The 25649-nt window shown below is 36.6% G+C and overlaps 1 protein-coding gene across 7 annotated transcripts in view; it reads right to left on the bottom strand.

Moving 5' to 3' along the window:
- Window positions 1-1406: 1406 nt before the first annotated feature.
- Window positions 1407-25649, bottom strand: part of RPS6KA3 (ribosomal protein S6 kinase A3) — a 77638-nt gene continuing 53395 nt past the window's right edge. For 5 of the 7 annotated variants that reach the window (XM_087756056.1, XM_087756052.1, XM_087756054.1 and 2 more), the window contains 12 exons: window positions 24012-24100; window positions 23691-23755; window positions 23487-23589; window positions 22528-22652; window positions 20393-20518; window positions 18735-18824; window positions 14304-14462; window positions 10587-10748; window positions 10311-10387; window positions 9064-9181; window positions 6758-6898; window positions 1407-5583 (listed from right to left, as the gene is read on the bottom strand). In XM_087756056.1, coding sequence (XP_087612182.1) covers window positions 5461-5583; window positions 6758-6898; window positions 9064-9181; window positions 10311-10387; window positions 10587-10748; window positions 14304-14462; window positions 18735-18824; window positions 20393-20518; window positions 22528-22652; window positions 23487-23589; window positions 23691-23755; window positions 24012-24100 — 1378 coding nt within the window. In that variant the 3' untranslated portion in view covers window positions 1407-5460. The remainder of the gene's footprint in view (window positions 5584-6757; window positions 6899-9063; window positions 9182-10310; window positions 10388-10586; window positions 10749-14303; window positions 14463-18734; window positions 18825-20392; window positions 20519-22527; window positions 22653-23486; window positions 23590-23690; window positions 23756-24011; window positions 24101-25649) is intronic. The other 2 variants (XM_087756057.1, XM_087756051.1) reach the window with 1 other exon arrangement.

Below are 25649 nucleotides of genomic sequence, written 5' to 3'. Positions count from 1 at the left end.
GCGCCTGGCCCCTTGCCGGCCGCCCGCCAGCAGCGCCTCGGTGGGCGTCGTGATCGGCGGGCGCCGCGCCATTGGCCAGGGCTCCGCGCCGGGCGGGCAGCGGCGGCCAATCGGGGGCGCCAGGAGGCGGCTGTGGGCGCGAGCGGCGGCGGCGGGCGGCGCGGCGGGGCCGGGGTGCGCAGCGGGGGCCGCCGCCGCCCGGCTTCGCGTTTGTCTTGTTTACAACACCGCCCCCAAAGAGCCCCCCCCGGCAGCCCGCCGCCGCCGCGTCCCTGCTCCCCGTCCGCAGCCGCCGCTGTGCCCCATCCCCGCGCGGGGCCCAGCATCGGCTTGGGGCGCGGCAGCGGACGGGGACTGCCGGGGCTTCTCGTGGTGGGCTTTAGGGAGAAGGAGCAGGTCTCGCCTCTCCGCCCGGCGGAGCGGGCAGCCCCCCCCCCCCCCAGCCTGGGGGAACCTCACGGCTCTCGGGGGGGGGGGAGGAAATGTTGCAAACGTAACTGATGAGTCGTTACAGACGGGGGGCACGAACGTGGGAGAGTGACGTAGGGCAAGACGGTATCGTCGGCATCCCATGTTACGTCGCCCCCCGTTCTTACAAAGACTGCAGTGCTTCTCAAGGCTCACGGATCACCCCGTTTACTCGAAAATCCATTTCAAAACGTTCTCGGAGAGGCAGATGGAGCCTGGCAGCGGCGGGGACAGCCCGGCCCTCTCCTCGCCCTCGCTTTCCGCCGCCCGTCACCGAGCCTCTTCACCTCCTCTTGCAGCCGCCTTTCGGTACAGTTAGCGAGGCCTCCGGTGGCGCCCCTCGTACGTTCTCCATCACCATTACCCTCATTTCATGTACACCGTGCAAACTTTTAAAAAGCTTCCGTCTTTTCCCGGTTGCAAGGCCAAAAAGAATGACCGTTGCAAGCTTCCAAGCTGCGTGAGCTGCTGAAACGCGTGGGCATGTTGGTTATGGAGTACTAAAGCATACGTTCTCATTTTTCAAATGTTTAGGTGTTCATTAATTATCAAATAGGCCTCTATTTGCAATGTCCAGAGCAATGCAGGCATTGCAAGTATTATTTAGCAGCCTCCCTTTAAGTTGTACTTTACAGTGGACTGGAGTCTTTACAGGGTGTTAAAATACAATATTCCTGCGCTTTGGTCTTGCTGTGTCCTATATTGGGTCTATAGCATCTACTGAATCCAAGTGTTTTTCCTTTGGCTCCCTAATTTACCTTAATAATAGTGATCTAAAAGTGCTGCAATATTGTCACATTTTCACTGACAAACACGTGCTTATTAAAAACTCCGGTTGGAAATGCACTCTTGGTATGCTGCAAATGTAGCATACAGTCTTAGTGATGAACAAACAACAACTTTTGCAACTGGGTAGAACAAATGATTAACCAAAAAAGCACCTTTAAGATGTTTGAAAGTTTATTCATAGTAGAAATTTCAATTTCTTTTGAAGACTACAAAACCTGCCATTAGACAGGAGTACAAGCAATGATATCTTTCCAGAACTGTTCGTAGTTACATCTGGAACAGTTCTAATTACACATAATAGCATGATTAGAACATTTCCTAGATCAGACTCTGAATAAAACAATCATTTAAAGTATTCAGTACAATTTTTTTTTACTAGCATTTCAGTTCTATGACAGCAGTGCCAAGCATCTAACAGATGCTATTGTAATGGTCTAAAACAAGGTACAATACCACTGATTCCCTGGAACAGTACCTTAGACTCACTTACATGCCATGCTGAGAAAACTAGTATAAAGTATGATTGTATAGAAGTGTAGAAAAATATTTTATCTGTGATTTTGTAATTTTTTTAAAAACGATTTAAGTAGACTCCCCCCCCCACTAGGTTGCAAAATAATTACATCCCTCGTAAGTACACCTTCCCTTTGATTAGGTCAAGAGTATCAAGATAAAGCTAATCATTTACATCATTTTCATAAGTGAAAATTCATCTATTAACCATTGCTGCTTACTAAGGACCAGCATACTTTGAATCCTTTCCTTCCAATAATAGAAAAGCACAGCTTTAGTTGGTTCACCACATTTACAAAAGCAAAACACACACAAAAAAATCCCAGACACTTAAATCTATTTTCTTATGCCCTTGTCTCTTTAGAAAAAAAGTTTTAAATATTGTCTTGAAAAACTCCTTACACGTTTCATTCAACGTTATAGCGATTATGAATAAAGAACTTTGCCCTTACTGGATATAGATGGCATTTAATGAGTATTGCAACTATGCTCTTCCCTCTGTTCTGTCATGCTCTTGAGCACAGTAAATGGTAATTTCACACTAAAAAAAATAAATCATGGCCTACATATAGAAAATTCACCTGTGTCTGCAGTTCTCCATTTTTTTCCTCTATGACTCTGTATCCTAGAGTCTTGCTATGCTTTGCAGACCAAGAAGCAGTCCAGCAATGAATTTACACAGTGTGTCTCATATACTCACATTCTAATAGAAAGGTGCTGGGATTCAAAGAAGCATTATGTGGGTTTCTTTATAGCTTCTAACAACTGCAGCTACAAAAACATAAAAGTAAATGTGAAAGTTGTGAACATGGATCCAAAACAGGAGGTAAGGTACATAAAACCACCTAAGTCTAGCCTGTAAAATATACCTTCTGCATAGATGGGCCCTTTGTACCTTGGTAGCCCTTTATACCTTGGTTGAGAAAGTAACTTAAAAATACAGTGGAGCTAGGCTTCAACACATTCCAGTTAGCATGTGCTGAACTGCCCTGTTTTACTAGCATTTAAAATGTTCATCCTAGGCTGCTATATGCATGACGTACTAGCAACATCTGTGAAGTCTAGACTAAGTTAACAGCACACTTGACAATGTAGATACATAAGAAGTAGGAGTTAACTTTGCTTTGCTATTTGGCTAATGACCCGTGAGCTTGAGGGCCACAAAACATGGCTAAAAGAAAACTACTGAAAGTACTTTTACATTACTTTACCACAGATACTGCCAACAGCGAAGCAGCTTAACACTTCCTCCTGTTGGTCTGTTCTTTGCCAGGTACCTATATATACACACACTGAGAACACACGAGAAATTCCTTCCTGAACTGAAATGCTATTATTGACACACTGGCAAGTACTGTCATCCCTTTATTGCAACAGCATCCCTTTTAAATCTCATCTGTTGACTAGATATGGCCATCTTCAGATTAACACATTTAAAAGCCACTCCAGAAGGTACGGTTTCTAGATTTTGATGAGCCTGACTTGCGGCTGCTCACAGAGCTGAAAATACATTTTCTGAAAGGTAAGGTTTTACTGAATTCCTCTGGAACTGCAGACGCTGTCAAAGAAAAATTAAAATGTTCTTTTTCTGCCTCTACTTAAAGATGTTTCTTGGAGGAAGGGTAGATGCATCTGTACAGCTAAAGGGAGCATCAATGCTAGACCACCAAGTAAGGGAAAAATGCTAATTGCTTGGAAGAGCTGTGTGTTCAAATTTCTGAGATCTATGGTAATTTAAGAATCCTTGTTCATAAAACCAATTCCTTAGCAATTATATGATGGATTAAATATTTACCGGATTTTTAAGGGCAATAAAAGTGGGATCCTTTGCAAGTCTAACAAAGGAAGCTTCCCCGAGGAACTCGGAAAAACCTGTGGCAGAAGGAACACTCTCACATTCACTTAGAGCAAATCTGTGGTGTCATAAAGATGATTCTCCCTTTTGACAAACCTCTGATGATTTCAGGGAAGAGAGCAAATTAATCACCATAAAAGAAATTTAATACCACTAAATCAAGAAAATACCTTCTTATGCAAAACACAAAATTGAACTTTATAGTTTTTAAATTGTATTGTTCACATAGAGCTGTTCACCCAGATCCATATTTATTAAAGCTTGAATTCCCAATAGCCATTTTCATATCTGGAATGAGTTGCTGTAGCATACCATTTTGGTGGAGCGAGACACTCACTGAATTCAAACACATTCCAGTGCACCTTCTCATGTGGGCAATTGGATCGTTCAAGACCAGCCATCAAGATGTGCCTTTAATTACTTAAGACACCGAGAGGCCAGAAGTATTAAAAGTTTATATTGGTATTTAAAATGAGTCTTTCACCCTTATCACAAACTTGCCTCCATCTGGGGAAAAGTGAGAACACTCACTCTGAACAGCTTTGTTTTACCTGACTGGGACAATACTACTTTCATGGTAAATTATAATGACCCTTTTCTAACCCCCGACAGATCTGGATGACTCTCCTCTCGTTTTGCTTTGGCTGTCAATTAAAGTTACCAGAAAATAACTGAGAGAAGATTAGATCCATCAGTTTTGCAACTGCAGTGAAGGCAGTTTAAACCTACTTTTTGCAGGCTTCTGCTTATTAGTGGACAACATGTTTTGCTTTATCTTCAATGCTGCCTTTCTTCTTATAATGCCAACATTCACTGAACAAATCCTTTGCAGCTTAAACAAAAGTCACAGAATAGAGACAAAATATTAACAATGGATTATAAGAATAAACAATATAGAAATGTCCTCTATCAGAAAGTGTTTAGCAATGATTCCTGAGTCCAGAGATTAGATGGGAGAGAATAAAAGGGAGGGGAGGGGGAACAAAAGACCGAGTGAGACATAGAGCAAGTTATCTTTTCTCTGGGTTATATTACCTATTGTAGATATAGCATGGCGAGAGATCCACTGTTTCAATTTTGAATACTATAAACAGTATCCTGATTTTCATAACATGACATGCAGCGTCAAAAACATGGAAATGTAGAAAAGACATAGGCAAGGAGAAATACATAGTCATAGTATTACATTCAATAGCTGTTTAACAGTCAGGCTTCTTTTAGAGCTGTCCAACAATACTGATTAATCCAGGTGAACTGTTTAATCAGACTTAATTGTCAAAATGATTAATAATATCTAAGTAAAACAAGGCATGTATACATTAAAGAAAACAGCACGGAAATGTACTGCTTGTGAACTGTTTACAAAAACATACAAAATGTTGGATGGCACAAAGTATATAGTGCTAATATAAACAGATTGTTTAAGCTAAGTGCTTAACATAAACTGTCCGTCTCTACCTGTAACAAAGAATATCTTAGGGGACAAAAAATATTCCTTATAAAAATAATGCTATGTGGTGCAGAGTGCTTTATTCAGTGTATTTTTGACAGAGGTGGCGTTCGTAATTCTTCTGGTTTATTCAATCGTGAACATGATCGTTTTCATTGTGTTTCCACTTGTCACTCCATTTGAAGCTCCAGTAAGATCAGTAACTTGCCATCAACAGTTTAAAGCGAGAATAGATGAAAGCAGTAGCAGCAGCAGGAGCAGCAGCATTATAGGTACCAGCTGGGACAGAGTGTGCTTGCAGGTATCTGTCAGATATGTGCTACCTGTCGCCATGATTTGTGCTATCATCTTATGCCATGGTACCAAATATCTGGTTGAGGTCACTTCACAGGGCTGTTGAGGTAATTTTTTTTATACCTCTCCTCTGAGCAAGAGTAGAACGGCCGACTGGCTCCAAAACTGGTGACTGATTGCGATTCAAAGCAGAGTAAGTTGCTGCCATCGCACCCTGTGGAGCAGAGGGGAAAAAAACCAGGAGAGTACGTTTTGTCTGACGCACACGTTAGAGATCACACAGCGCTAAGCGCCAGTTTTAACTTCCAGTCTACTTTCATCTACAAAACAGAAATGTATCGCTGCATTACTCAAATACCAGCAGTGTTTGGAGTGAGCGTTTTTTTAGGGTAATAAATAGTTTTCAGATCAATCTAAAGCAGTTTTGCCTTGCTTAAAAAAGCAAACACAGATGGCTGAATTAAGTTCTCTCTCCATGCTTTGTGAAATAGTTGGGGAATGAAACCCCATCAGTGTGCTGTCTCTGCTTATCATTTATATAACTCTTTCAATTTTCAACAAAATATTTAAAAATCGCCCACATTATTCAGCACATGAAGATTTGTTTTTAAAAAAATGTTAGAAAGTTGTGAGCCGTGGGATCAGAACTTCCCCCTCTTTCCACTTGTGTTTTTGGATGCTTGAAATTTCTAATAGGTGACTCAGAGAGTGTTAATTATATTCTTCAGATCCCTTTTATGTTGCACGACAGAGATTCTTAGATGTAGGATTGAAGGCAGGATGGAATGCAGATAAGTAGAATTCAATTATTTTTGATTTCTCTCTGCTTGTTCAAAGTGAAAACGTTTAATCAGGGGCAAAACCAGATCGTGTTTCAGACAGAATGCAGAACAGTACGATACCATATTAATTAACATTGCCTTTTTGACTTCTTTTTAGCTTATAGTGTGATCAGGAAGTATACTGTTTTCTTTCAGTCACTGACAATTAACCTCCTCTGAAACTGTAAAATTAGCTAAACTATTTTTCAGCTCATCTATAGTCACCTGACAACATTTTCACTATCAAAAGAATGATCTCTTCTAGGCCAGTTTCTTAAGGAACTTAAGCCTCCCAGTGTAAGTCAGTCCAATACATTTCAATCCTAAGAAAATGAAAGTCTTTTTCAAATGTATTAGATTTATTCTCCCTGTTACGAAATCTTATTACATATTACAAGTTCACTTCATGGATTAGTGCAACTCCCAGTCATAACAACTTTTACCAAGTATTTAGAGGAAACACATGCCACAGTAACTCTTTCTTTCTTTTTTTTTTTTTTTTTTTTTTAAATCCTTTAGTTTACACTAATTTTGGCTAATCAGCAAGCTTAACAAGTATCTACTTACCTTCACTAAATGGGGAGCATCCTGCCTGTTCAGCTGGTATTGAGGCAACTGGTCACAGTGAACTATCCACGGGTGACTAAGAACTTGAGCTGCAGTCAATCTTTGATGTGGGTCAACATGAAGCATTTTTGAAACAAGGTCCTGTCAATAATATGCAAAGAGTCAATGCAAATAACAGTAAAACTTCAGCTTTAAAACAGATTACAGTTCAAAACTGAAGATTTTAGTGGTATAAAAATATGTTCATAATGTCAGTTTGAAACAGCTGAAAAAACTGTCCAGCAATGTTAACACTGTATGTTTTAATTATGTGACTTAATGGATGTTTGGTAACACAACAGGAAAGTAGCCAGTTAAGTGAGGCAAAATACACAAACATAAAAATATGCACATTGGGCTAGAGTAGAGCAGAGGCCCCACTATACCAGTATTTTACTTTTAACAATGACAAATAGCAGATATGTAGAAAATGAGTATTGAAAAAGGAACGACTGAGAAAATAGAGATGATCCTTCCCTTTGCATGTTTCCCCAGTGTCTAACAATCTTTCAACAGTTGTGCAAGTTGAAGGTTGAATTTTAGTACTCCTGCTGGCCACAAACGTACCCTTAGTGATTTTTACCTCATCCCCTCTGAACTCATTTTGCTGCTTATACTTTTGTTTTTCTCCCCTTCCCAAACACCTTTCACAGTTGTTTCACAATTAAGTTGTGAACCACATGACCAGAGATTTAATTTTGTTTGGTTTTTAACTTCTGCAGAATATATTAATTGAATGATTCCTGATTTCCCTAATAAAATCATATGAGAAAAAAGGAATTAGTCTTTCCTTCTTTGTATCATCAGTGAAATGATCTCTTTTGTCTGTCGTATCAGTCAACTCTGCTGAGATGAAACACTGTATTCTATTTACTCTCTTTACAGGGAAGTTGCTCTCGACATCTGATCAGATTTTCACCTTTGTTTGGTACATCCTTGTCTACTACCTTTTCAACTTCTAATTTATGTTTTTCAAATTATGGTAGTGAGAATTGCATACAACACTCAAGATGTTGAAAACAAAATTTATACAGCAGCATAATATTTTATAGATGACTTTAGACGTCAGTCAGTAAGGGTAAAGCATAATAACATTTCTCCAGTAAGCAATTACCTGTGGAGAAACACACTCAGTTGACTACAACTGGATTTAAAATAATTTAAGCTACATTAGCAATACTGGACATTGTCATATAAAACATTTGTTTTGTAGTTCAAATTAAGAATTTCAACATAAAGTTATTATTGAAAAGGAATCTAAGTTTTCATAACTGATAAGTTTTTGGTTCATTCTAGACTCCCAAGTGCAACTGAACAGAACGGGACTGAAGGAAGAAAAAGCTGATGCTACCAGATTCGTGTAAACACGTTATTCTAACAGGTTGATTTGTCAACCAAACGAATGACATGATTTGTGGGAAAATGGCTGAGTTATGAGAACAGTACATTAGAAAGGACATCACAAATCAATTCGCAAGAAAGAGCGTAACATATGTAAACAATTTTGGGGGAAAACTTTAGCACTTTACTGTAGCTACACAGAAGGGGCATAAAGGATATTGCACACATAAGTTTAGAGTCTATTTGCTGTAAAAAACTTACTTCTAAAAAAAAATTGTCTAAAACTTTTACTTTGTATAAACACAGTAAAAAAAGTATAATACTTCAGTAGTTTTTGTTTTTTAAGTAGATATGACATGCTTATGGACCAAAAGTTCTTAAAGTACTTAAAAGAATAAACTGCTCAAATCCTAACGAAAGAGTATGAGAGAAACTGTCTTGGGTAACTCTGAAGAACTGACCCAAACAGAAAAATGTGAAAAACTGTTTATTTTTCTAGCCTGAATCAGTGAAGCATACGGTAATTTTTCGTAATATTTTCATTATCCTGATTTAGGACTATCTGTATGATTTTTGAATATCGTGCTTCCACATGAAGTTTTATTACAGCATTTCTCATCACGGATGATTGCGCATGTTTGTAAATACTAATAAAATACACTATATTTCTAAGGACACTTGTCAATGCCTACAGTATAAGGCACACCTGTTTTTCTTCCTACATGCAAGTGACTGTTGAAACATGAAAGGATCATAAACAGGAAACAAACTTCTAGGCACATAAAGGATCAGATCAGTTTTTTAAAATAACAATAATAATGGGTGGAACTTACCCAATCATATATGATATAACATATACATTATAAGCAACATGTAACATTGCCGTCCATTTTTCATTCCCCAAAGGACAAAGCAAATATACTTGCCTTAGCTGTGTCTGAAACGGTATTCCAATAACCACCGCTGAGAGAGAACTTTCCACTGCCTATTCGGGCCAAAATGTCCTCTGGGGTATCATCAGGACCATTTGCAAAAGGAGTGTAGCTATTTAACCAAACAATTTCAATATTAATAACTTCCATAACCTGGACCTCAATAGTTATAAATCTGATCATAATATTCAGTGTGTTCAACATAATTATGTATTAGGCAATTATTATGTAATAGGCAACAGATAGTCAAACAGCCGTAAAAAGAAATTATTCTTAACACGTGAAAATGCACAGCACTGACTACAAATCTGTTCTTACTGTATGTATTCCCCCTATATCGGGTCTGAAAACCAGATTTTTCCTATAGCGGTCTAAGTACTGGTGGTTCCTGAATTACAGAAAGTATTTGTTAAGCTGTCATATTTTAGTGAAGTAATAAAACAAGCTATTATAAAATGAAATGTGAAGACTTTATGATCACTCTGAAAAAGAATAAATGCTGTTTTGATACTAGAGGAAGGAAGGTGCAGCAATTTTCCTTGCTTCACTATAAGCGTTCTTGCTGCCACCAGAATATCCACAACCAAAAAAAGACATGTATTTAAAACCAAATGTTTGTCACTTACTTATTTTAAAATGCCGAAATGCCTCTGATGATGTTAACTCTTAACCAAAGTGGCAACCTGAATAATCCAGCATAAAAATATAACCTATTTGGGAGGTGCAATAGCAACTCTCTTTTGAACTTGTGGAATTATAGTTGAATTTATTATTCATCATCTTTTATACAATTCATTTCTGTTGCATAAATAAATGCATTTCTATTGCATTTATTATATCCTAACTGCATCACTTCAAACTATCCAGTGGCTGGATTTTGCACATAATCATGCTTCAATGCACTGCAATTATATTTGCAACATATATTTCCTTCAACATATATGCTGTTTAATCAGCTAATTTTCACATGAAACAATCAATTCTTACTCCTAAATCACCATAAAGCAGAAACTAAACACCTAAATAGATGAGACATGAGAAACTAAGAATTTTTCACATCAGTCCCTGCAAACTTGGATTCTACTAAAGGCAAAGCATATTCTACCCCCACTGAAGCCAAAGTTGAGATTAATCAGTGCCTTGATTGAAACACCTTCAACAGTGGGCCTACATTTATTATTATTATTTTTGTTTATATTGGTTTGCTACTTTACAGCAAAGCAAAGTAAAGTTACCCTTACCCAGTAAGCATGGTATAAAGTAGAACACCAAGGCTCCATATGTCACATGCAGCATCATAACCTTGCCTCTTTAAAACCTGAGGGAGACAAATATTTTTTCTGAAAAAAAAAATGCTTAGAAATGCTTTCATTATGCCATAAAAATAGTGAGATTTCAAATTTTTAGTGTTTACAAAGTGATTTCACTTGTTACACAAGAACAAAAAATATCTAACTAGCAAAAAAAAAAAATCCCATGAAAATAATTCAAGGCATATAAGCTATCCTGGTATTTACCTCTGGTGCAACAAAATTTGCTGTGTAACATGGAGTCATCAGAAGACCATTTTCTGCTCGTAGTTGTTTTGCAAAGCCAAAATCACAAATTCGAATTGATTCTGGATTACCAGATTCATCAACATAAAGAATATTGCTAGGCTTCAGGTCTCTATGAACAACCTAAAAAAATAAAACAAACCACTAAATACAATAAGCTAAACATAGGAAAGGCTTTATATTATAATTATCAATTCTGCTACTTAATTTCAAATCTCCCATCAGCAATCAGTTTCCCATTTTCCAGCTTCTAACATCAGCTGCAGTATTCTGATGCTCAGTGATGTCTAGAGTACTACAATTCTAACTTGGAAACTCTGACTATAAAGCCTCCTCCAGACTTCCCACTGCCACCAAATTCATTTGTACAGACAGTTCCAGATGTCTTGTTCTAATGGGTGAATATATTTGTTTTCTATTTTAACATGCATACCTACAAGGCTCTTGAAATCAGAACCTTTGGCTAGTAATATCTTTTGGAGTCACGGATGTCTGTAGCAGCTGATAGGCCACTGTGCCACATAACCACACACTAGTTACTGCCGGAGTAACCCTGTATATTCCATTCACTTCATTCAGATAATCTGCATTAATCTCAGTGCAAACATTTAAGGCCTGATTGAGGAAGAATTTTAATACAGTTCTGCCAAAAAAATAACAAAATATCGAAGAGGTATTCTCCTCATGGATTGGCACATCAAAAAAAGCCTATACTGGTTCTCAAGTGGCTGCTTCGTAGGGAAATGTAAAATGCTTGGCAAAAACTGTAGAATCTGCCGAAGTTCTGGCAGAATGAATCCGATCTTATTTGAAGCTTTTATAACAAGCCTTAATAAAACCTGGAATGTGCAAGGACAGTCTTTGAAATCAGATGACCTGTTACATTTTCTTCAGAAGACAAATTAACCTAGAGTCTCTAGAGGCTTTGCTCTCTGTAAAGAAAAGGGTATATACTGCTGTAAGACAGTAGAGTCGATCTAAATGTCCTCTTTTAAATATTTAAATAGACCTGCTATGAAGGCCTTTTATCGTCCCGATTGTCCTATATATTTGATTAATATCAAACACAGCTTTTCATGGTTAAATTTGAATGGAAGACTCATTTCCTCTTGAGAAAGATTGTGGTGAAATATTTCAAGACGACAATCACATTAGAACAAGAAGATACCCCCAAATTCCTGCAAGTAAGTGATGTACGGAATCAGAAGCTCTATGCATTATTCCAGAAAGCTGGTAGTGTTTCAGGAAAGTAAGTGATATAAGACCAAGAAGTAAAAGACTGCAGAGGGTCTGCAGATTGTAAAGCCCTTTAACACAGTAGTAGAGGCTTTTTCAGTATGCAAATACTTTGTAATTCTTAGATTTAACAAAACAAATACTTAAAATTATGGAAATAAGCATCTTGTAAGCTGAAATATACAAAATTATATTAAAAAACTTAGGCTGGCACAGTAGATATTAAGGGGAACATCCTGGCTTGAGATGTCAGTGTATGAGAGAACCGGCTCCTGATAGCCCTCTTTTTTTGGTGTTTAGATAGATTAGAATCCTTTTTCTCTAAGTAATGAATGAAACCTCCTTTACTGCTCCAAGAGGCAGAAGAGAAAAAAAACCCAACAGTTTTATTCTAGTTGGTGGGGTTGGTTTTTTTTTTTTTTTTAAATAGATCCTAAAAGGGCTAGAAAGGAAGAGGTGGGCAACGGAAGCAGCACAGAGCTGGGGATTTGGCAGACTGTTTCTAGAACCAGTCTGCCTGCGTTGTACTTTTTTCGGAAGAAGGGGAAGCAATTCTCAAGTGGGAGGAAGAATAAGTGTAACAGTCTAGTTCAAATCCAAACTAATTCCTAAGCAATCAAAATGCTTATGTCAAAGGCTAAATAAAATACCTTTCTGTGTTAAGCTGTTCTCCCAAAGGTGACTTGTAAAAAGATGTCAGATTGTTTAGATTATATTGATATCTTGCACAGAAATAACTTTTTTATTTTAGAGCAACAGAAGAGAGCAAAACAATATGCAGACCATTTCAGTTCTTTATTTCTTAGCATCGTGTTTTTGATTAGCATTCTCAATCATCTACCAGCATGCAGAAGCATTCTGCTCCAAGATGACACGATACTTCTTGTTTATCCTTTTTATAATGTCTATTGTGCCAACCCTTAATTGTTGTATCCTGGTCCTAATACTTTTAGCATAGTTTGACTGAGAGTTGGAAGTATTGCTTACCCTGAAGAGGAGGATTTCATTCCTTGCTTAGCTAATTTTTCAGTTCAAAAGTATCCTATGAATGTCCATGAGGAAACTCCTTCTGGGAAGGGTTGTGGAGACTGCACACAGACTCAGAATCTGTCAAACCAGATATTACCTAATGCCATATTCAAATGAGCTCCTCTGGCATCCAAAGGAGCTACAAAAGGAAAATCCACCAAAGACAGGGAGCACTCTTCCAGACAAAAATTAGACTACAGAAGTACTCATTATTTACATATATGGCCATCTTTCACGTGGAAGTGTACATAACATAAGACAACCTGAAAATTTCCAGAAGTAAAAAGTCCAAAGAGCATGTGATATCATGCAAGTTAAAATGCCAATATTTACAAAATCTTCAGTAAAGAAACAAACAACAACAAAAAAAATCCCTAAAATCCCTTACTTGACGCAGGGACACTGGGCCTTTTTTGGCTACCTGTGGTAAGAAGGAACCAAGTTATGATTTGTATTATTCTATTATTTATATTTCCATACAGAAGGTATTGAGGTTTATTCATAATTCCCACTAATGCTGCTGGCCAAGGATTCTAGTCCTGTGCACGCAGGCTCAAATAAAAACCCACGCATAAGCAAGTGATTGAAGAAAGCCTTGAATCACAGAATAAGATAACACCAGATAACTTTGATCGTAAGTTTTCTGAAATAATAGCTTCCAGAAATGACACTGTGTGCTGAATTATTTGTTTCTTAAAATAGTTTGAGTACTAACCATTCTGAAGCATCTTTTCTTGGATAACAACATTGGGTTTTAGCAACTTGTCTTTTTCCTTGCAGCCTTACTTTCTGCTTTTTCTCTATCTCCCTTTTCTCGTTTACTTAAAAATGGAACATGACTTGTCATTCTCGCCATGCAATTGTCACACTTGCCTTCTCTATCTTTGAACTACTTCCTCTATCTCCAAATTAATTTCCTGAAGCATTAATTTTCTTTCTCGTAACAGTCCACTACAACTTCTTGACCCTATGGTGCAGGAGTTACAAGTCATAAACAACATTCTTCAGAACCAAGAAGTGGAAGAAATTACAAGAGCGATCGGTGGAAAATACTCGATTGTCAGGGGTTAGAATTACGTTAGGTCCCATGGCTAAGCAACAGCACTGGTCCTAGCAATTCTTCCTGCCTTACTTCCTCTCCTATCCTCTCTATTAGTCATGATCTGCATATTCCACAGAACTGCTGACAGACTGTGTGAGGGACAACAGAAACAGTTGCATCATCTCCGTTATCTGGAGATCTACACAGCTGATGAGGAATGTTTTGATTTCAACAAATTCCTGCTGCAATGTAATTATTTACCAGAAATTACGTAATTACTGCACAGAAGAACAAATAAATACATGGGTTTATACTTCTGAAAAAGAAGAACATTAGCATCTATAAGCATTTTGCCCGAGATGAAAACTTACCCCTTGCGCATGGAGATATTCAACGGTTTTTGTTATTGTGAACAGAACAGCACTAGCTTCTCGTTCTGAGAAAAATTTTTGCCTAAGAATTTTATCCAGCAGTTCTCCTCCTTTCATGAGTTCTGTTACTACGTATACATATTTTCCATCATCATACACCTGCAAAAAGTACATAAAGATGTAAACTTCAAAATATTTATTCTCTGCTATCTTCCTGTGAAATGCACAGAGATAGTGCAGGTGGGTCCACAGGCTGTTTTCTTCAATTATTTTTTCCCATATTTCTCACCCCACACACTATCCAAACATTGTTCATCTTCAGAAATGAACACAAAACCTTCTACAAAAAGGTAGTACAGTAATGAAATAACAAAAAAATACTGGCATGAGAATGTTCAAGACAAAAAAAGGATTAATAACATGTAGTTTTCCCCATATACTTTCACTGAAACAAATTAAACCAGACATGGAAGAAATTAAGTAGTAGTAATAAATGGAAACTAGTCTAATTAAGACAAAACCAGAGCTAATTCTAGAAGCAATCATTGCACCAAATTAGAAATATAAACAGAGATCATTACAACTGAACAGTCAGACAAAAAAAAGTAAAAAATAAACCTCAGTTCACCTTCTCTCTGTGAACACTGAAGTTAATGCATACAAAGCTGCTATGATAAAAGCCTACAACCTATACATTACTCCACACATAAAGCCTATACCAAAGTCAAATTAATAAGACATACATATTTTAGTCCTTACTTCTAGTTACGGAAAATGGCTTAATTTTTGCATGGCTTTTATGTTTTCGGGAAACAATAGTTGAGCATGATTTATATTATCACCAGGGGGCACTACAGACTGAACTATACCAAAACACTTTTCAAGCTATACTTAAGCATTTCGTTTCAGTTGCACTTTCTTGGTGTTTTAACTCAGAAATTGGTTTCTGCTTTAGTGAAATCTGTTACAGACTCTGTTCCCCATTTTTATTTCAACCTATTTTTATGGTGACGTTGGAATCGTTCTCTTCTGTAATATGTGTGAAATAAAAACTAGTTTGTGTTTAAGTAGAAACAACTACCTGAGTTGTAGTAAAATGAATTTAGGAATAGATATCAACTAAATTAAAAAAAGGAGTTTTCATCCCAATTTCCTTGTCCTAAGCTACCTGGGAAATACAGGCTACTAAATTTCTAAGCTTAGAAATTTTTGTGCTCTTAACTATACTAAAAAGATTATTATCTCACCAAATAAAAAAAGAGGAAGAGTGTTAAATAAATAATTCTGCAGTCTTTACAAGCTTATGATCTTAAGGAGAGGAAGACATGATGAGTTTCTATGTTCTCATTTAACAGGAATTTTTCACCCATGAAATACGACTGATCATCTGAACGTGTTTGTACTAAGACTTTAACTATTACACAGTATTAAAAAGTAGAATTATCTAATTCTAGATACTAAACTTGCATTTTAGATTTTTTTTTAATAAGCACGCTTCCTCTAATCCTGGTATAACATGAGGGAATAAGCTTATTTCATTTGACACTATGAAGCACACACTTCTTAGTACTGCAGGGGGCATTCAAACAAAATTTGCACTTGGTTACTATTTTATCTGCTACCCCTTGCTGGTCTTGTCTGCCTGCAAAACCAGAAAACCAAAAAACCCCACCCTAAACAAACCATTCCCCTCATCCTGATTTCACTAATGGTATTATCAATTTAGTTGTCTGATCCCAGGAAGCTGTTTGCACTGAATAAATACTTTTGAAGTTTTCTTCACAGTTAGGTGCACAGTATTATGCTGAGATCATAAATGTGATGCTAATTTTTAAAATGAACTCCTGGCACACACCAAAGATCAGTCAGTATGTCTTCTCTACCAGGGAAACTGGAAGAAACCATAGTGAGACGCAGATATAGGCACATGAACAAAATATAGTAATGGAGAAAGAGAACAGGGTTTTTGCAAAGTGAAATAAGATTTCACATACACATTAGGAGGTTTTTTGAGCTCATAAATAAGCACTTGGACAGGGAGACTGGATATACTGTATTCAGGTTTCTGAAAAGCTTCTGAAAAAAATTCTTCAGCCAATGCTTTAAATAACAAGACAGAAGTTCTGCTACAGAAGAGTAACTAATAGGTAAAAAGGGTAAAATACGTATAATGGTCTGGCACAGGAAGTTTCTAGGTAATGGTTTGTTGGAAGCTGTGTGCTTCCTCCGTTCTTACACTGTTTCCTAGGCATCCACTAATGGCCACTGTCAGAGGCAGGATATTGGATAAGAAGGACATCTGATTTAGCACAATATAGCTCCTTCTTTTGTTTATATGTGGAGCTGAAAAAGATCACTGATAACAATCAGAAGGAAAAACCCCAGAGGACTGTGCACTGCAGAAAGAATTTGGTGTTCTGAATATCCATTGTTTCAACCCAAACACCTTCAGAATTCAACTATACAAAAAAGGCTGAGCAAGAATGAAAATTTCCATCCTAAGTTAAATTCAAATATTACTGCATTTATTCTTGAAATACAAGAAAAGAAAGAATTTATTTCTTGGAGAATAATAATTTCCAAAGACATGCACCTAAATGCTGAAGCATTTTATTTTGACATTTCAAAATAGAAACATTTAAATTTTGGTGTGGAACTATGAAAAATTGAGTCAAATCAACATTGAGTTTTATTTGTATAATTCTTCATGGTGCTCATGATGAGTTTGAGGCCTGAAGGCCAAATACTCTTTATTCTTTCCTCTGAAAGGTGTAATAGCACACCATTATATTGTGGGATATGCAAGCAATCTGCCCCATGCATCTATATGAGGACAATGAAAACTTAAAGTAATGTTAAATTCTTACAGTAGTGGATATTATGCAAGTTTCTATTACATATGAATTCTATACCTCTTTCACTGGACATACTTCCATAAACTCTGCTTGAGGAATTGATCTGAGTAGAAATAAGCGAGAATTACAGCCTACTGTCTTTCTTCCTCTGTGGACTTAAGGGGTTTTTTGTAGTCTCCTTTTGCTATTTGTGTATTACTGTTGGTTTGAATGAAAGATGGCTCCTGCTGGAAGATGACTGATGATGATGATGAATTAATTACAAAGTAAAATGATTCAACATATGTGGCAACTTTTCAAGGCTACCTGGGTTTCTCTGCTCTCAGTGTAAAATATTCATAATGTTAAAGTTCAGGTAAGGACTCGCATTCCTTATGTTTGTCTTCCTGCTTAAATAACATAACCTCTATTATGAATTAAAGTAACACACAAACCTAGCATGCAGCACTAAATGCAATGTGAATGCTGATGCAGGTTCCATGTTAGCACAGCTGCTCTCAGGTAGCTTTATTGTCCAGCCACATGAAGCAGAACAAAGAGAAAGTGGGATTGTAATTATGATATCTAGCTCCATGGTGGGCTCCCTCGTACATCTGACTTATTTTGTTCTCCCAAGAAAAGGCGAAACTACACGATACTGATAAAGTGAAGACAGATTACAGTAGGAGAAAAACTTTAGGCAGAGTTCTCTAGTACTCGTCTCCACAGTATTTACGAGCTACTGTTTTAATGACTTCAAAATGTCTCAGGATCTCCCTTCAGCTGAGCTCAGCTTCCTGGAAATGGTTCGCTGTTTTGCTTGAGGTTTGGTTTTGGGGACCAGAATACTTTCTTGCAGGCTAATAAAGTCATTAAGCATATGCCTTTTTAATTTTTAATCCTCTTTAATGCATAATCAAGGAGAAAAAGACAATTTTATTTTTCTGTTAGATCATCAGAATCTACTGTTCACTATGAAAAACCTCTACCTCCCAACTTATGTTATTCTTTGCTTTTTATGGTCAAAGTGTTTCCATGGTCAAAGCAAATACAAGAAAAAAATAGCCAGATAATCTTCCATACAAAGACCAGATAAAGATACTAGGTAAAGAAAAGTGATGACCATGGATATGAAAAGATTTTGTCCACTACTGAGTAATACTCATTACTGTCCATGAAAATTACTTTGGGTATTGTGCTAACAGTGAGTCCTAAGTTATGTACTTTAAAATTGCTTTTGACTAATGTAAACAAAAGTAGATTCGAAGTTAACTAAGCAATCAAAAAAATTGCTTGTTCCTTTAAAAATACAGCCAACGTTAAATGAATTATTTCTGTGCTAGGATTTATGAAGGATGAATTATTTCACTGCTTAGGATTACATTGTACCAAAATATGACCATCTTTAAAAGATGACAATGAGACATCTCAGTAAAAAATTAGATATTGTTGAATAAATTGCATTAGGGACATTGTTTTATTTTTAAATACTGAAAAGCATAAACATAAATCTAAACCACGTAGTTTGTCATCTCTCCAATTAGAAAGTGATATGCAATTATAAAACACTAAAGGATGTCTTTAACACGCTACTTACATCTTTTAGGGTAATAATATTTGGATGTTGTCCATAACGCAGTAGGATTTCAATCTCCTCTGTTGGATCTCTTTTACTCTTGTCAATGATCTATAAGAGCAAACAGATACATAGGCATAATTCTTTTTGTGAATATTATATAGTGTAACACTTTGGTATGCTTACTAGCATAAACAGCTAAGCAATAATTTATTGTTGTTGGTAAAGGGCACGGATTATAACCAAAACAAAGTTTGTTAAATTGGAACAGTAAGGCAAAGCAATAAATGTTGAAAACAATTTTGGAGGATAAGTGATCTGATCCCTCAGGCTGTGATAGATAATGCAAGGCTGTTTAGTAGATAAGACTTAAGTCACCCACCATTTAATAAAATAGGAAGTTCCTAATTTGACATGAGATAATGGTTTGAGGATACCAATGAACTGATTTTCACAAAGCTAATCCCAAACAAATATTTAGCGCAGCAAAAGACAAAGCAGGAGAGTAAGGGAATCAAAAATAAGAAAAATGAAAAATTCCTCAGAGTTAATTCAGACAAGCATTCCATTACAAAAGTTAGTTTGAATCTCTGGAGGCTTGCTGTCAGGATCTGAAGTTCTCGTGTGCAAACAAGCACATTATTTTGCCCTACTTAAACTGTATTCTTAGTCTTCTCCTTTTTTTTTCTATCCTTCTGAACTGTAGAATTTCCTTTAATGTCTTCTCCATCTCTGTCTTACCCCTTCTTCCTCTTGACATCCTAAATCCTTTACTCCTACCAGCACCATCCTAACACATTGGACACTGATCACCTTATTCTTTTTCATGATTCCTTGAGGAAAAAAAGCCACAACAGAGGCAGCAGAAAAGCAAGGCAATCCTCACAATAAATGTTATAGCTTAGGGAATTAACAGCTATGCTAGCATTTTCTTCCCGTTTCAAGAAATTACTTCAAATTGCAAGCACAGAAGTCAAATCTGTTCCTGGCCAGAACCAGAATAATGACAAGTATGTAACTACCAAATTGAAATTGGAGGGTTTCCAGTAGACAATCTGTGTACAAGGATACAGCAAAACATACTTAATTTATCTTCACATTTTACATATTTGAGTAGTAAACTGTTCAACAATTCAAAAAGAGAACAGGTTTTGTTTTTTTTTTTTCTTTTAAAGTCTGCTATACTCCTGTTTTCGTAGTAACCATTCAGCTCTACAGCGTTATACAGAAAGACAAAAAACCACTCATCATTCCACTTCTGGGAATTCTACTGATTTCAACTAAGAATTTAATGCCTTCAAAGGAGTGCTAGAAAGCCCGATAGAATAACATAAAAACAACATTAGAAATCTTGTTAAAAACTAGCAAGCAAAGACAAGAGTTGAAGTTTATTCTGCAAGGTATACCAGACTTCAAGCACTGCTATGAACGCCTAGCTATCTGACAATTTATGAATCTACTTTGGAAGCAAAAAACCCATATATACCTATGTTTAAAAAAAAGTAATCAATCACATTTTTAAAAAATGATGGAAAGTCATGTAAGCTTTTCATAGTACACTTCGTTCTAGATAACTCCCATCAGTTTTACTGTAATTAAGGCAAATAAATTAATGATGCTCAATGTCTACGACACTAAAACTTGAAAACAGTTGGTGTGTTTTATAACAAAGTAATTACCTTTACAGCATATTCCATGTTTGAAGCTTTATGAATACATCTCTTGCAGATAGAGTAAGATCCAACTCCGATATCTTCCTTTACTTCATATCCATCAGTAAACTGAATGCTGTTCCTGTGCAACTGCTACCAAAATAACAATCAATTATTATCAATTGATGAATATTTTAAATATATAACTAACCTTTATATTAAAAATAAGTTTTTGAATTCCTACTGATTTGCTTCGAATTTTAAACTGACGGCTGCACTAGGTCAAACTGGTCTAAATAGCCACTACCTTCTGTTTGATATTAGTATGAGATAAATTACATATTAGAGACATTGTAAATAATGCATGGTGTATTTTAGAAACTGAAAACATGTTGTTTCTGGTTACTGATTTATTAATTTAAAGATAGACTCTCCAAAACAAAGAAGATCAGAAGACTACATGATAAAATAATGATAAAATAATGGCAAAAAAGCATCACTCTTTCTATTATATGAATAGATGAGTGCCAGCTGGAAAATTCAGACATACTGAATAGAATCAGATTAACTGGAAATTACATGGAATGGCAGTCAAAAATCCTTTCACAGAAATAAAAAGCTGAAAGAAGGACAAGTGTTCACTCTTGTAAGGGAAGGAAATGGTGTTCTAGTATAAGGAGTCTGTGCAAAGGATGCAAAGCATTTGCAGGAAACCAGCTGGGTATCCTGCAGCACAGAAGAGAGGAAATAGGAGTGAGGAAGCGGTTGAGGGGCACAGAGGAAAGGCAGCAGAGAAACAGACTTTTACAAGAGAAGGAAACCATATACAAAGAGAAAGAATTTAATCCACAAAACTGTGTGGATTAAAGGAGCACAGAAAAGCTTGTAGAAACTTTTAGCAAGTCCTTCTGATGTGTATACCAAATCAGACAGCTTCTTTAGAATAAAAAAAGGGTCTAAAATATCTTGAAATTTAATGGGTTATTACATGAGACAGGTAATGTGTACAAACAAGCATGTTACAACTATTCTAGACATAATAAGAGGATTAAAGAAACACAAGAGCTATTTATGTTCTGAATAAACTGTTTTTTAAAAATCTTCTCAGATATTTGCAAAACATCCTTGCAATGAAAATATAAACAAACCTAATCATATGACATACCTTTTTATTCCTACCTATATACCAATTAGAAGTTTTCAACACAATTTAGATCACCAGTTGGTTTTCACAACTCAGTTTCCCTCAGTAATTAGAATTATTAAAAGCAGAAAAAGGAGGTAGAATTACAATTTTTGCAGAGGTCTTCCAGTTTTCTTTCCTGTACATGCATCTGCTTTTTCCCCACTGGTTGCAAACTCTCCATTGCTGAAGCATGCTTTTAGAATCACCTCAGCCTCATAAGGAGGCAAGGCATGCCTCTCCCCCATTCTACCATGGGGCCCACCTTTAGGTGCAAAAATTGCACCTAAGCAAAGCTTTGTTGTCCAAAAATAAGCAGTACGGACAGTAATATACAGGAATAGTAACCACGGTAGCCTGTTAAAAGTGACAACATTGCAATTATTAATATGGGAGACTGTGTTGGAGTAATTCTAATACTGCTAGGAAACCAAAGGTTGTGTGTGTTTTGTAACATTGACTTGTATGATACACTGAAGTTAGTCACAAAATATCACAGATTAGTACATTAACTTAAAGCGACTTGGGAGGGATGGAATATGTCCTGGGTCATGGGTTCCAATACGCACAGCAGTCCACAATATCCAGATGAAATTCACAATTATACTCCAGTGCCTCCTACAGCACTGTAGGAATCAACTGATATTTTCATGCATGGGGGAAAACGATCAAGATGTCTGTTATTCCCCTCCACCTTATAATTATGGCTTGATATTAAAGAGTTATTACAGTACAGATGGTAGAATCTTTTCATCTAAGGGTTGACGCCTATTCACGCCTGTGGCTGCTCAGTAATGAAACAGGTCCTGCATTCTCAGAGGTATTGTTTGGATAAAATAATTTGATCTTTGCTTTTCTTGTATAAAGCTGATCGTGACTTTGTCATGGTACTTCACTCTGTGATGAAGGAAACAATCCCTCCACCAAGAGACAGCAATGCTGCTTTATTGACCTTTTTTTTAAAGCAAGATGTACTCACCTGGACAATTGAATGCACTCCAACTGTCTGCATTGCTTGGCTTTCATCATCTGATGTGATAGCTACAAAACTAAATCCCCGAAAAAGCTGGTGTGCATTAGCACTAGGTGGGATACCAGGTGAATCTGAAAAACACATCATCCACTTACAAGCAGAGTTTTTAAAATGCAGAGATGAGGTTATGTCTATTCCGAAGAGCAAACTATGTCTTTATTCTATAAAGTACACAGAAACTGGAATTTGCAGAAACTGTTTCTGAGGACCAAACCACAAATAATTACCGAATTGTTTTACATATACCATCTAGAAACACAACTGATAATCAACCACTACAAAGATCACTACTGTCAGGCAATATTTTGTTATACAAAACCCAGTACTTTGCAGAAAATATTCACATATAGCAGCACATTTATGTTATATTTATGGAGGAGAAGTACTCGAATGTTGATAACACCTACATTTTTGATAACATCCTAAATTTGTAAAGACAAAAATTTCTATCGTATTTTGAATGGATCAGTGTAAAACTACGCAGAGACAGATGGCACTGAAATAGCAACTTTGCCACCCGAAGTCTGAAATGACTATGTTTCCACATATACATAGTACGTAGAGTCACCATCATGAATTACATGAAGCCACAGGATCTAGCCTTTGAAGAGACACAGACACGGATAATCTTTTTGAATTAAAAAAAAAAGAAGATAAGTAAACTTGAACTTATGTATGTTTTGTTGCTGAGGATTACTTTATTTTTAACATAGGACAACTCGGTAGTGTCTCATGATATATTTATATAAAAGACGACAAAAATTTTTGTGAACTATGGAATACTTGTCTTTGAGCATTCATTTAGCCCAGCAACACCTGCAAGAAGACGACACTTTACATAGCCTGAACAGAAACAATGTTTCTAATTTTTCAATAGGTAAATTGTTCAATTCTTCTTTTTTTACCTTTCGGAGTTTTTGCTGTAAACTCAGGGTCAAAATAAAAAGTATCTTCAGGTCTGCCAGTTGCAGGTTTAAAAGGGGGATGAATTTCTCTCCTGTACAATTTCTGAAGAGAAGGTTTAGACCAGAGTGAATTAAGAAGTTATACAACACCACAAAATACTTAACTAAGAAATTTATTAAATTAATTTTGAAGTAGATACTCACATTCCAATCTATTTTGGAAAAGAATGCATGCCTCTTAATTTCTTCGACTCCATCTGGACCTGCTCCTTTTATAAGGAAGAAAAATGTCTGTGAGTTATTTTCTTCTTGGTCAAAAGAATGACTAGCAAAATTGTATTTCTTATTTCTTCTACGTTAATTTTGGACGTATGTATTTTGTTGATTAGAAGAGCAAACAGTCAAACTATGTTCCTACTTCAAAAGCTATTTTACACAAGAAACTAAACTTATTTAGTCAGTCTAATGATCATTGATGTTATCAATATTATGATCCCATTTAAAATATTCCACTAAACACTTTACCTAATCTGTTTGCTGGGTTTCTTTTGAAGAGCATTCGCAGAAGACTCTGTGCTTCAGGACTCAAGAACTGGGGCATTCCAAGTTTGGCCCTATAGAACAAAAATAATTAATAGCATACAAGCATATTTAGGCAAGAATTAACTCTGCATTACCCCTGTTCTTTGTCATTCAACAAATCCATATCAAACAAAATAGCATCACTGAGAAATTGCCTTCAGACATCAGAAGCAGAGCAAAAGTGCTGTCAGTCATGTAAACCTGTAATTTTGATTTTTTTTCTGTTTTGAGTAGTATAATATTTTCAGTAATGACTCAGGAAGTTAAGTAGAGGAAGAGATGGTAAAAAATGTAGAAATGAATAAGTACAGGATAACAGTTTACAAACTTGTAAATTTTTGTAACATGTTCTGATGCACTTTTAAGTCCAGTTATTACCAAATGACATCAAACAAGCAAATCCATTCTGATAGTAAGATAAAAGACATTTTAGAAGGGGTAAGAAAACTACCACAGTATGACATACACCAACCAAGACCACCCAAGCAAAACAGGAAACCTAAGCTAGAAGGTAGAAATTGAATTAAGGAAAGACAGATCTTGCAAAATTAGCAGGTTAAAAAAAAAAAAAAAAAAATCACTCCCTTCTTCCTTTTTTTTTTTTCCCTCCCCTCAATTCATTTCAAATATTACTTTCCAACCTGCCAGTCTTGAATCTTTTGCTTTAAGTTTTTGTAGTTCTGTCATTTAGTTTTGTTTTGTAATCCTCACCATATTCTTCTCCCCATTTAATGTTGATCCTCCATCCCCTCACTGTTACTAGGTCTCACTTTTTCTTATGACCGTGATAATGGTAAGGATGGATATAATTCCCTCCTTTCCATCTCTTGTTCAACCTGTAGCTTGTATTTTTCTGTAACAATCCATGACACAAGCTTTCTCTGTGTTTCAAGCAGAAGATGTGATCTGCCCTGTGTTCCAGCTATTCGTAGATGTCCACCTCTCTATCACTTCAGCAAGTGCATACCCGTTGCCATTGATTCACTATTCATTACTTTGAAACTAGAATTTACTAAATTTTCCATTCCTTTCTGCATTAAAGTATCTGGGGGGTAGGGGAAGTTTGAAAAACTTTGCCTTCTTTGGGGTCTTCAATAACATACTACAGGCAGATCAAGACCACCAACTGAGTGGAGGAATGGGCACTGGGCCATCCAACGCTTCCCCAGTTGCCATGTACCGCTAGCAGCTGAATTCTTACTCATGCACTTTATATGCAGTGATTTCATTGCACGTTCACTTGATGTAATTTCTGCTCAAAGTACCAGAGCAAAGTACCAGAGAGCCACACTGTAAGAAGGAAGCAAGAAACACATTGTCTCCAGAAGCACAATGGTATAATTTACAATATTATTGAAGGACAGAGAACAGACAACTAAATATGATAGGACTGTGCTGGAGTGGGTGGAAATCTTTGTCCTATTATAATCCAAAACAGCTCCAACAGTAGGATGCAGCCCTGGAGGTTCAGCATGAGAGGTCAACTGCTTAGAAAAATCTAAAACCAGGCCAAAAACATAACTGCAATTAATCTTATGGAGAAGTGACTCAATGAACAGAAACAAAATATGTAAAAAAAAT

The sequence above is a fragment of the Nipponia nippon genome, unplaced genomic scaffold (genome assembly GCF_047370975.1).
Source record: "Nipponia nippon isolate SJK-2023a ecotype South Korea unplaced genomic scaffold, ASM4737097v1 scaffold_2, whole genome shotgun sequence".
Classification (NCBI taxonomy): domain Eukaryota; kingdom Metazoa; phylum Chordata; class Aves; order Pelecaniformes; family Threskiornithidae; genus Nipponia; species Nipponia nippon.
The sequence above is the reverse complement of the archived record's forward strand: the minus strand, read 5'-3'. Positions and strand labels throughout refer to the sequence as shown.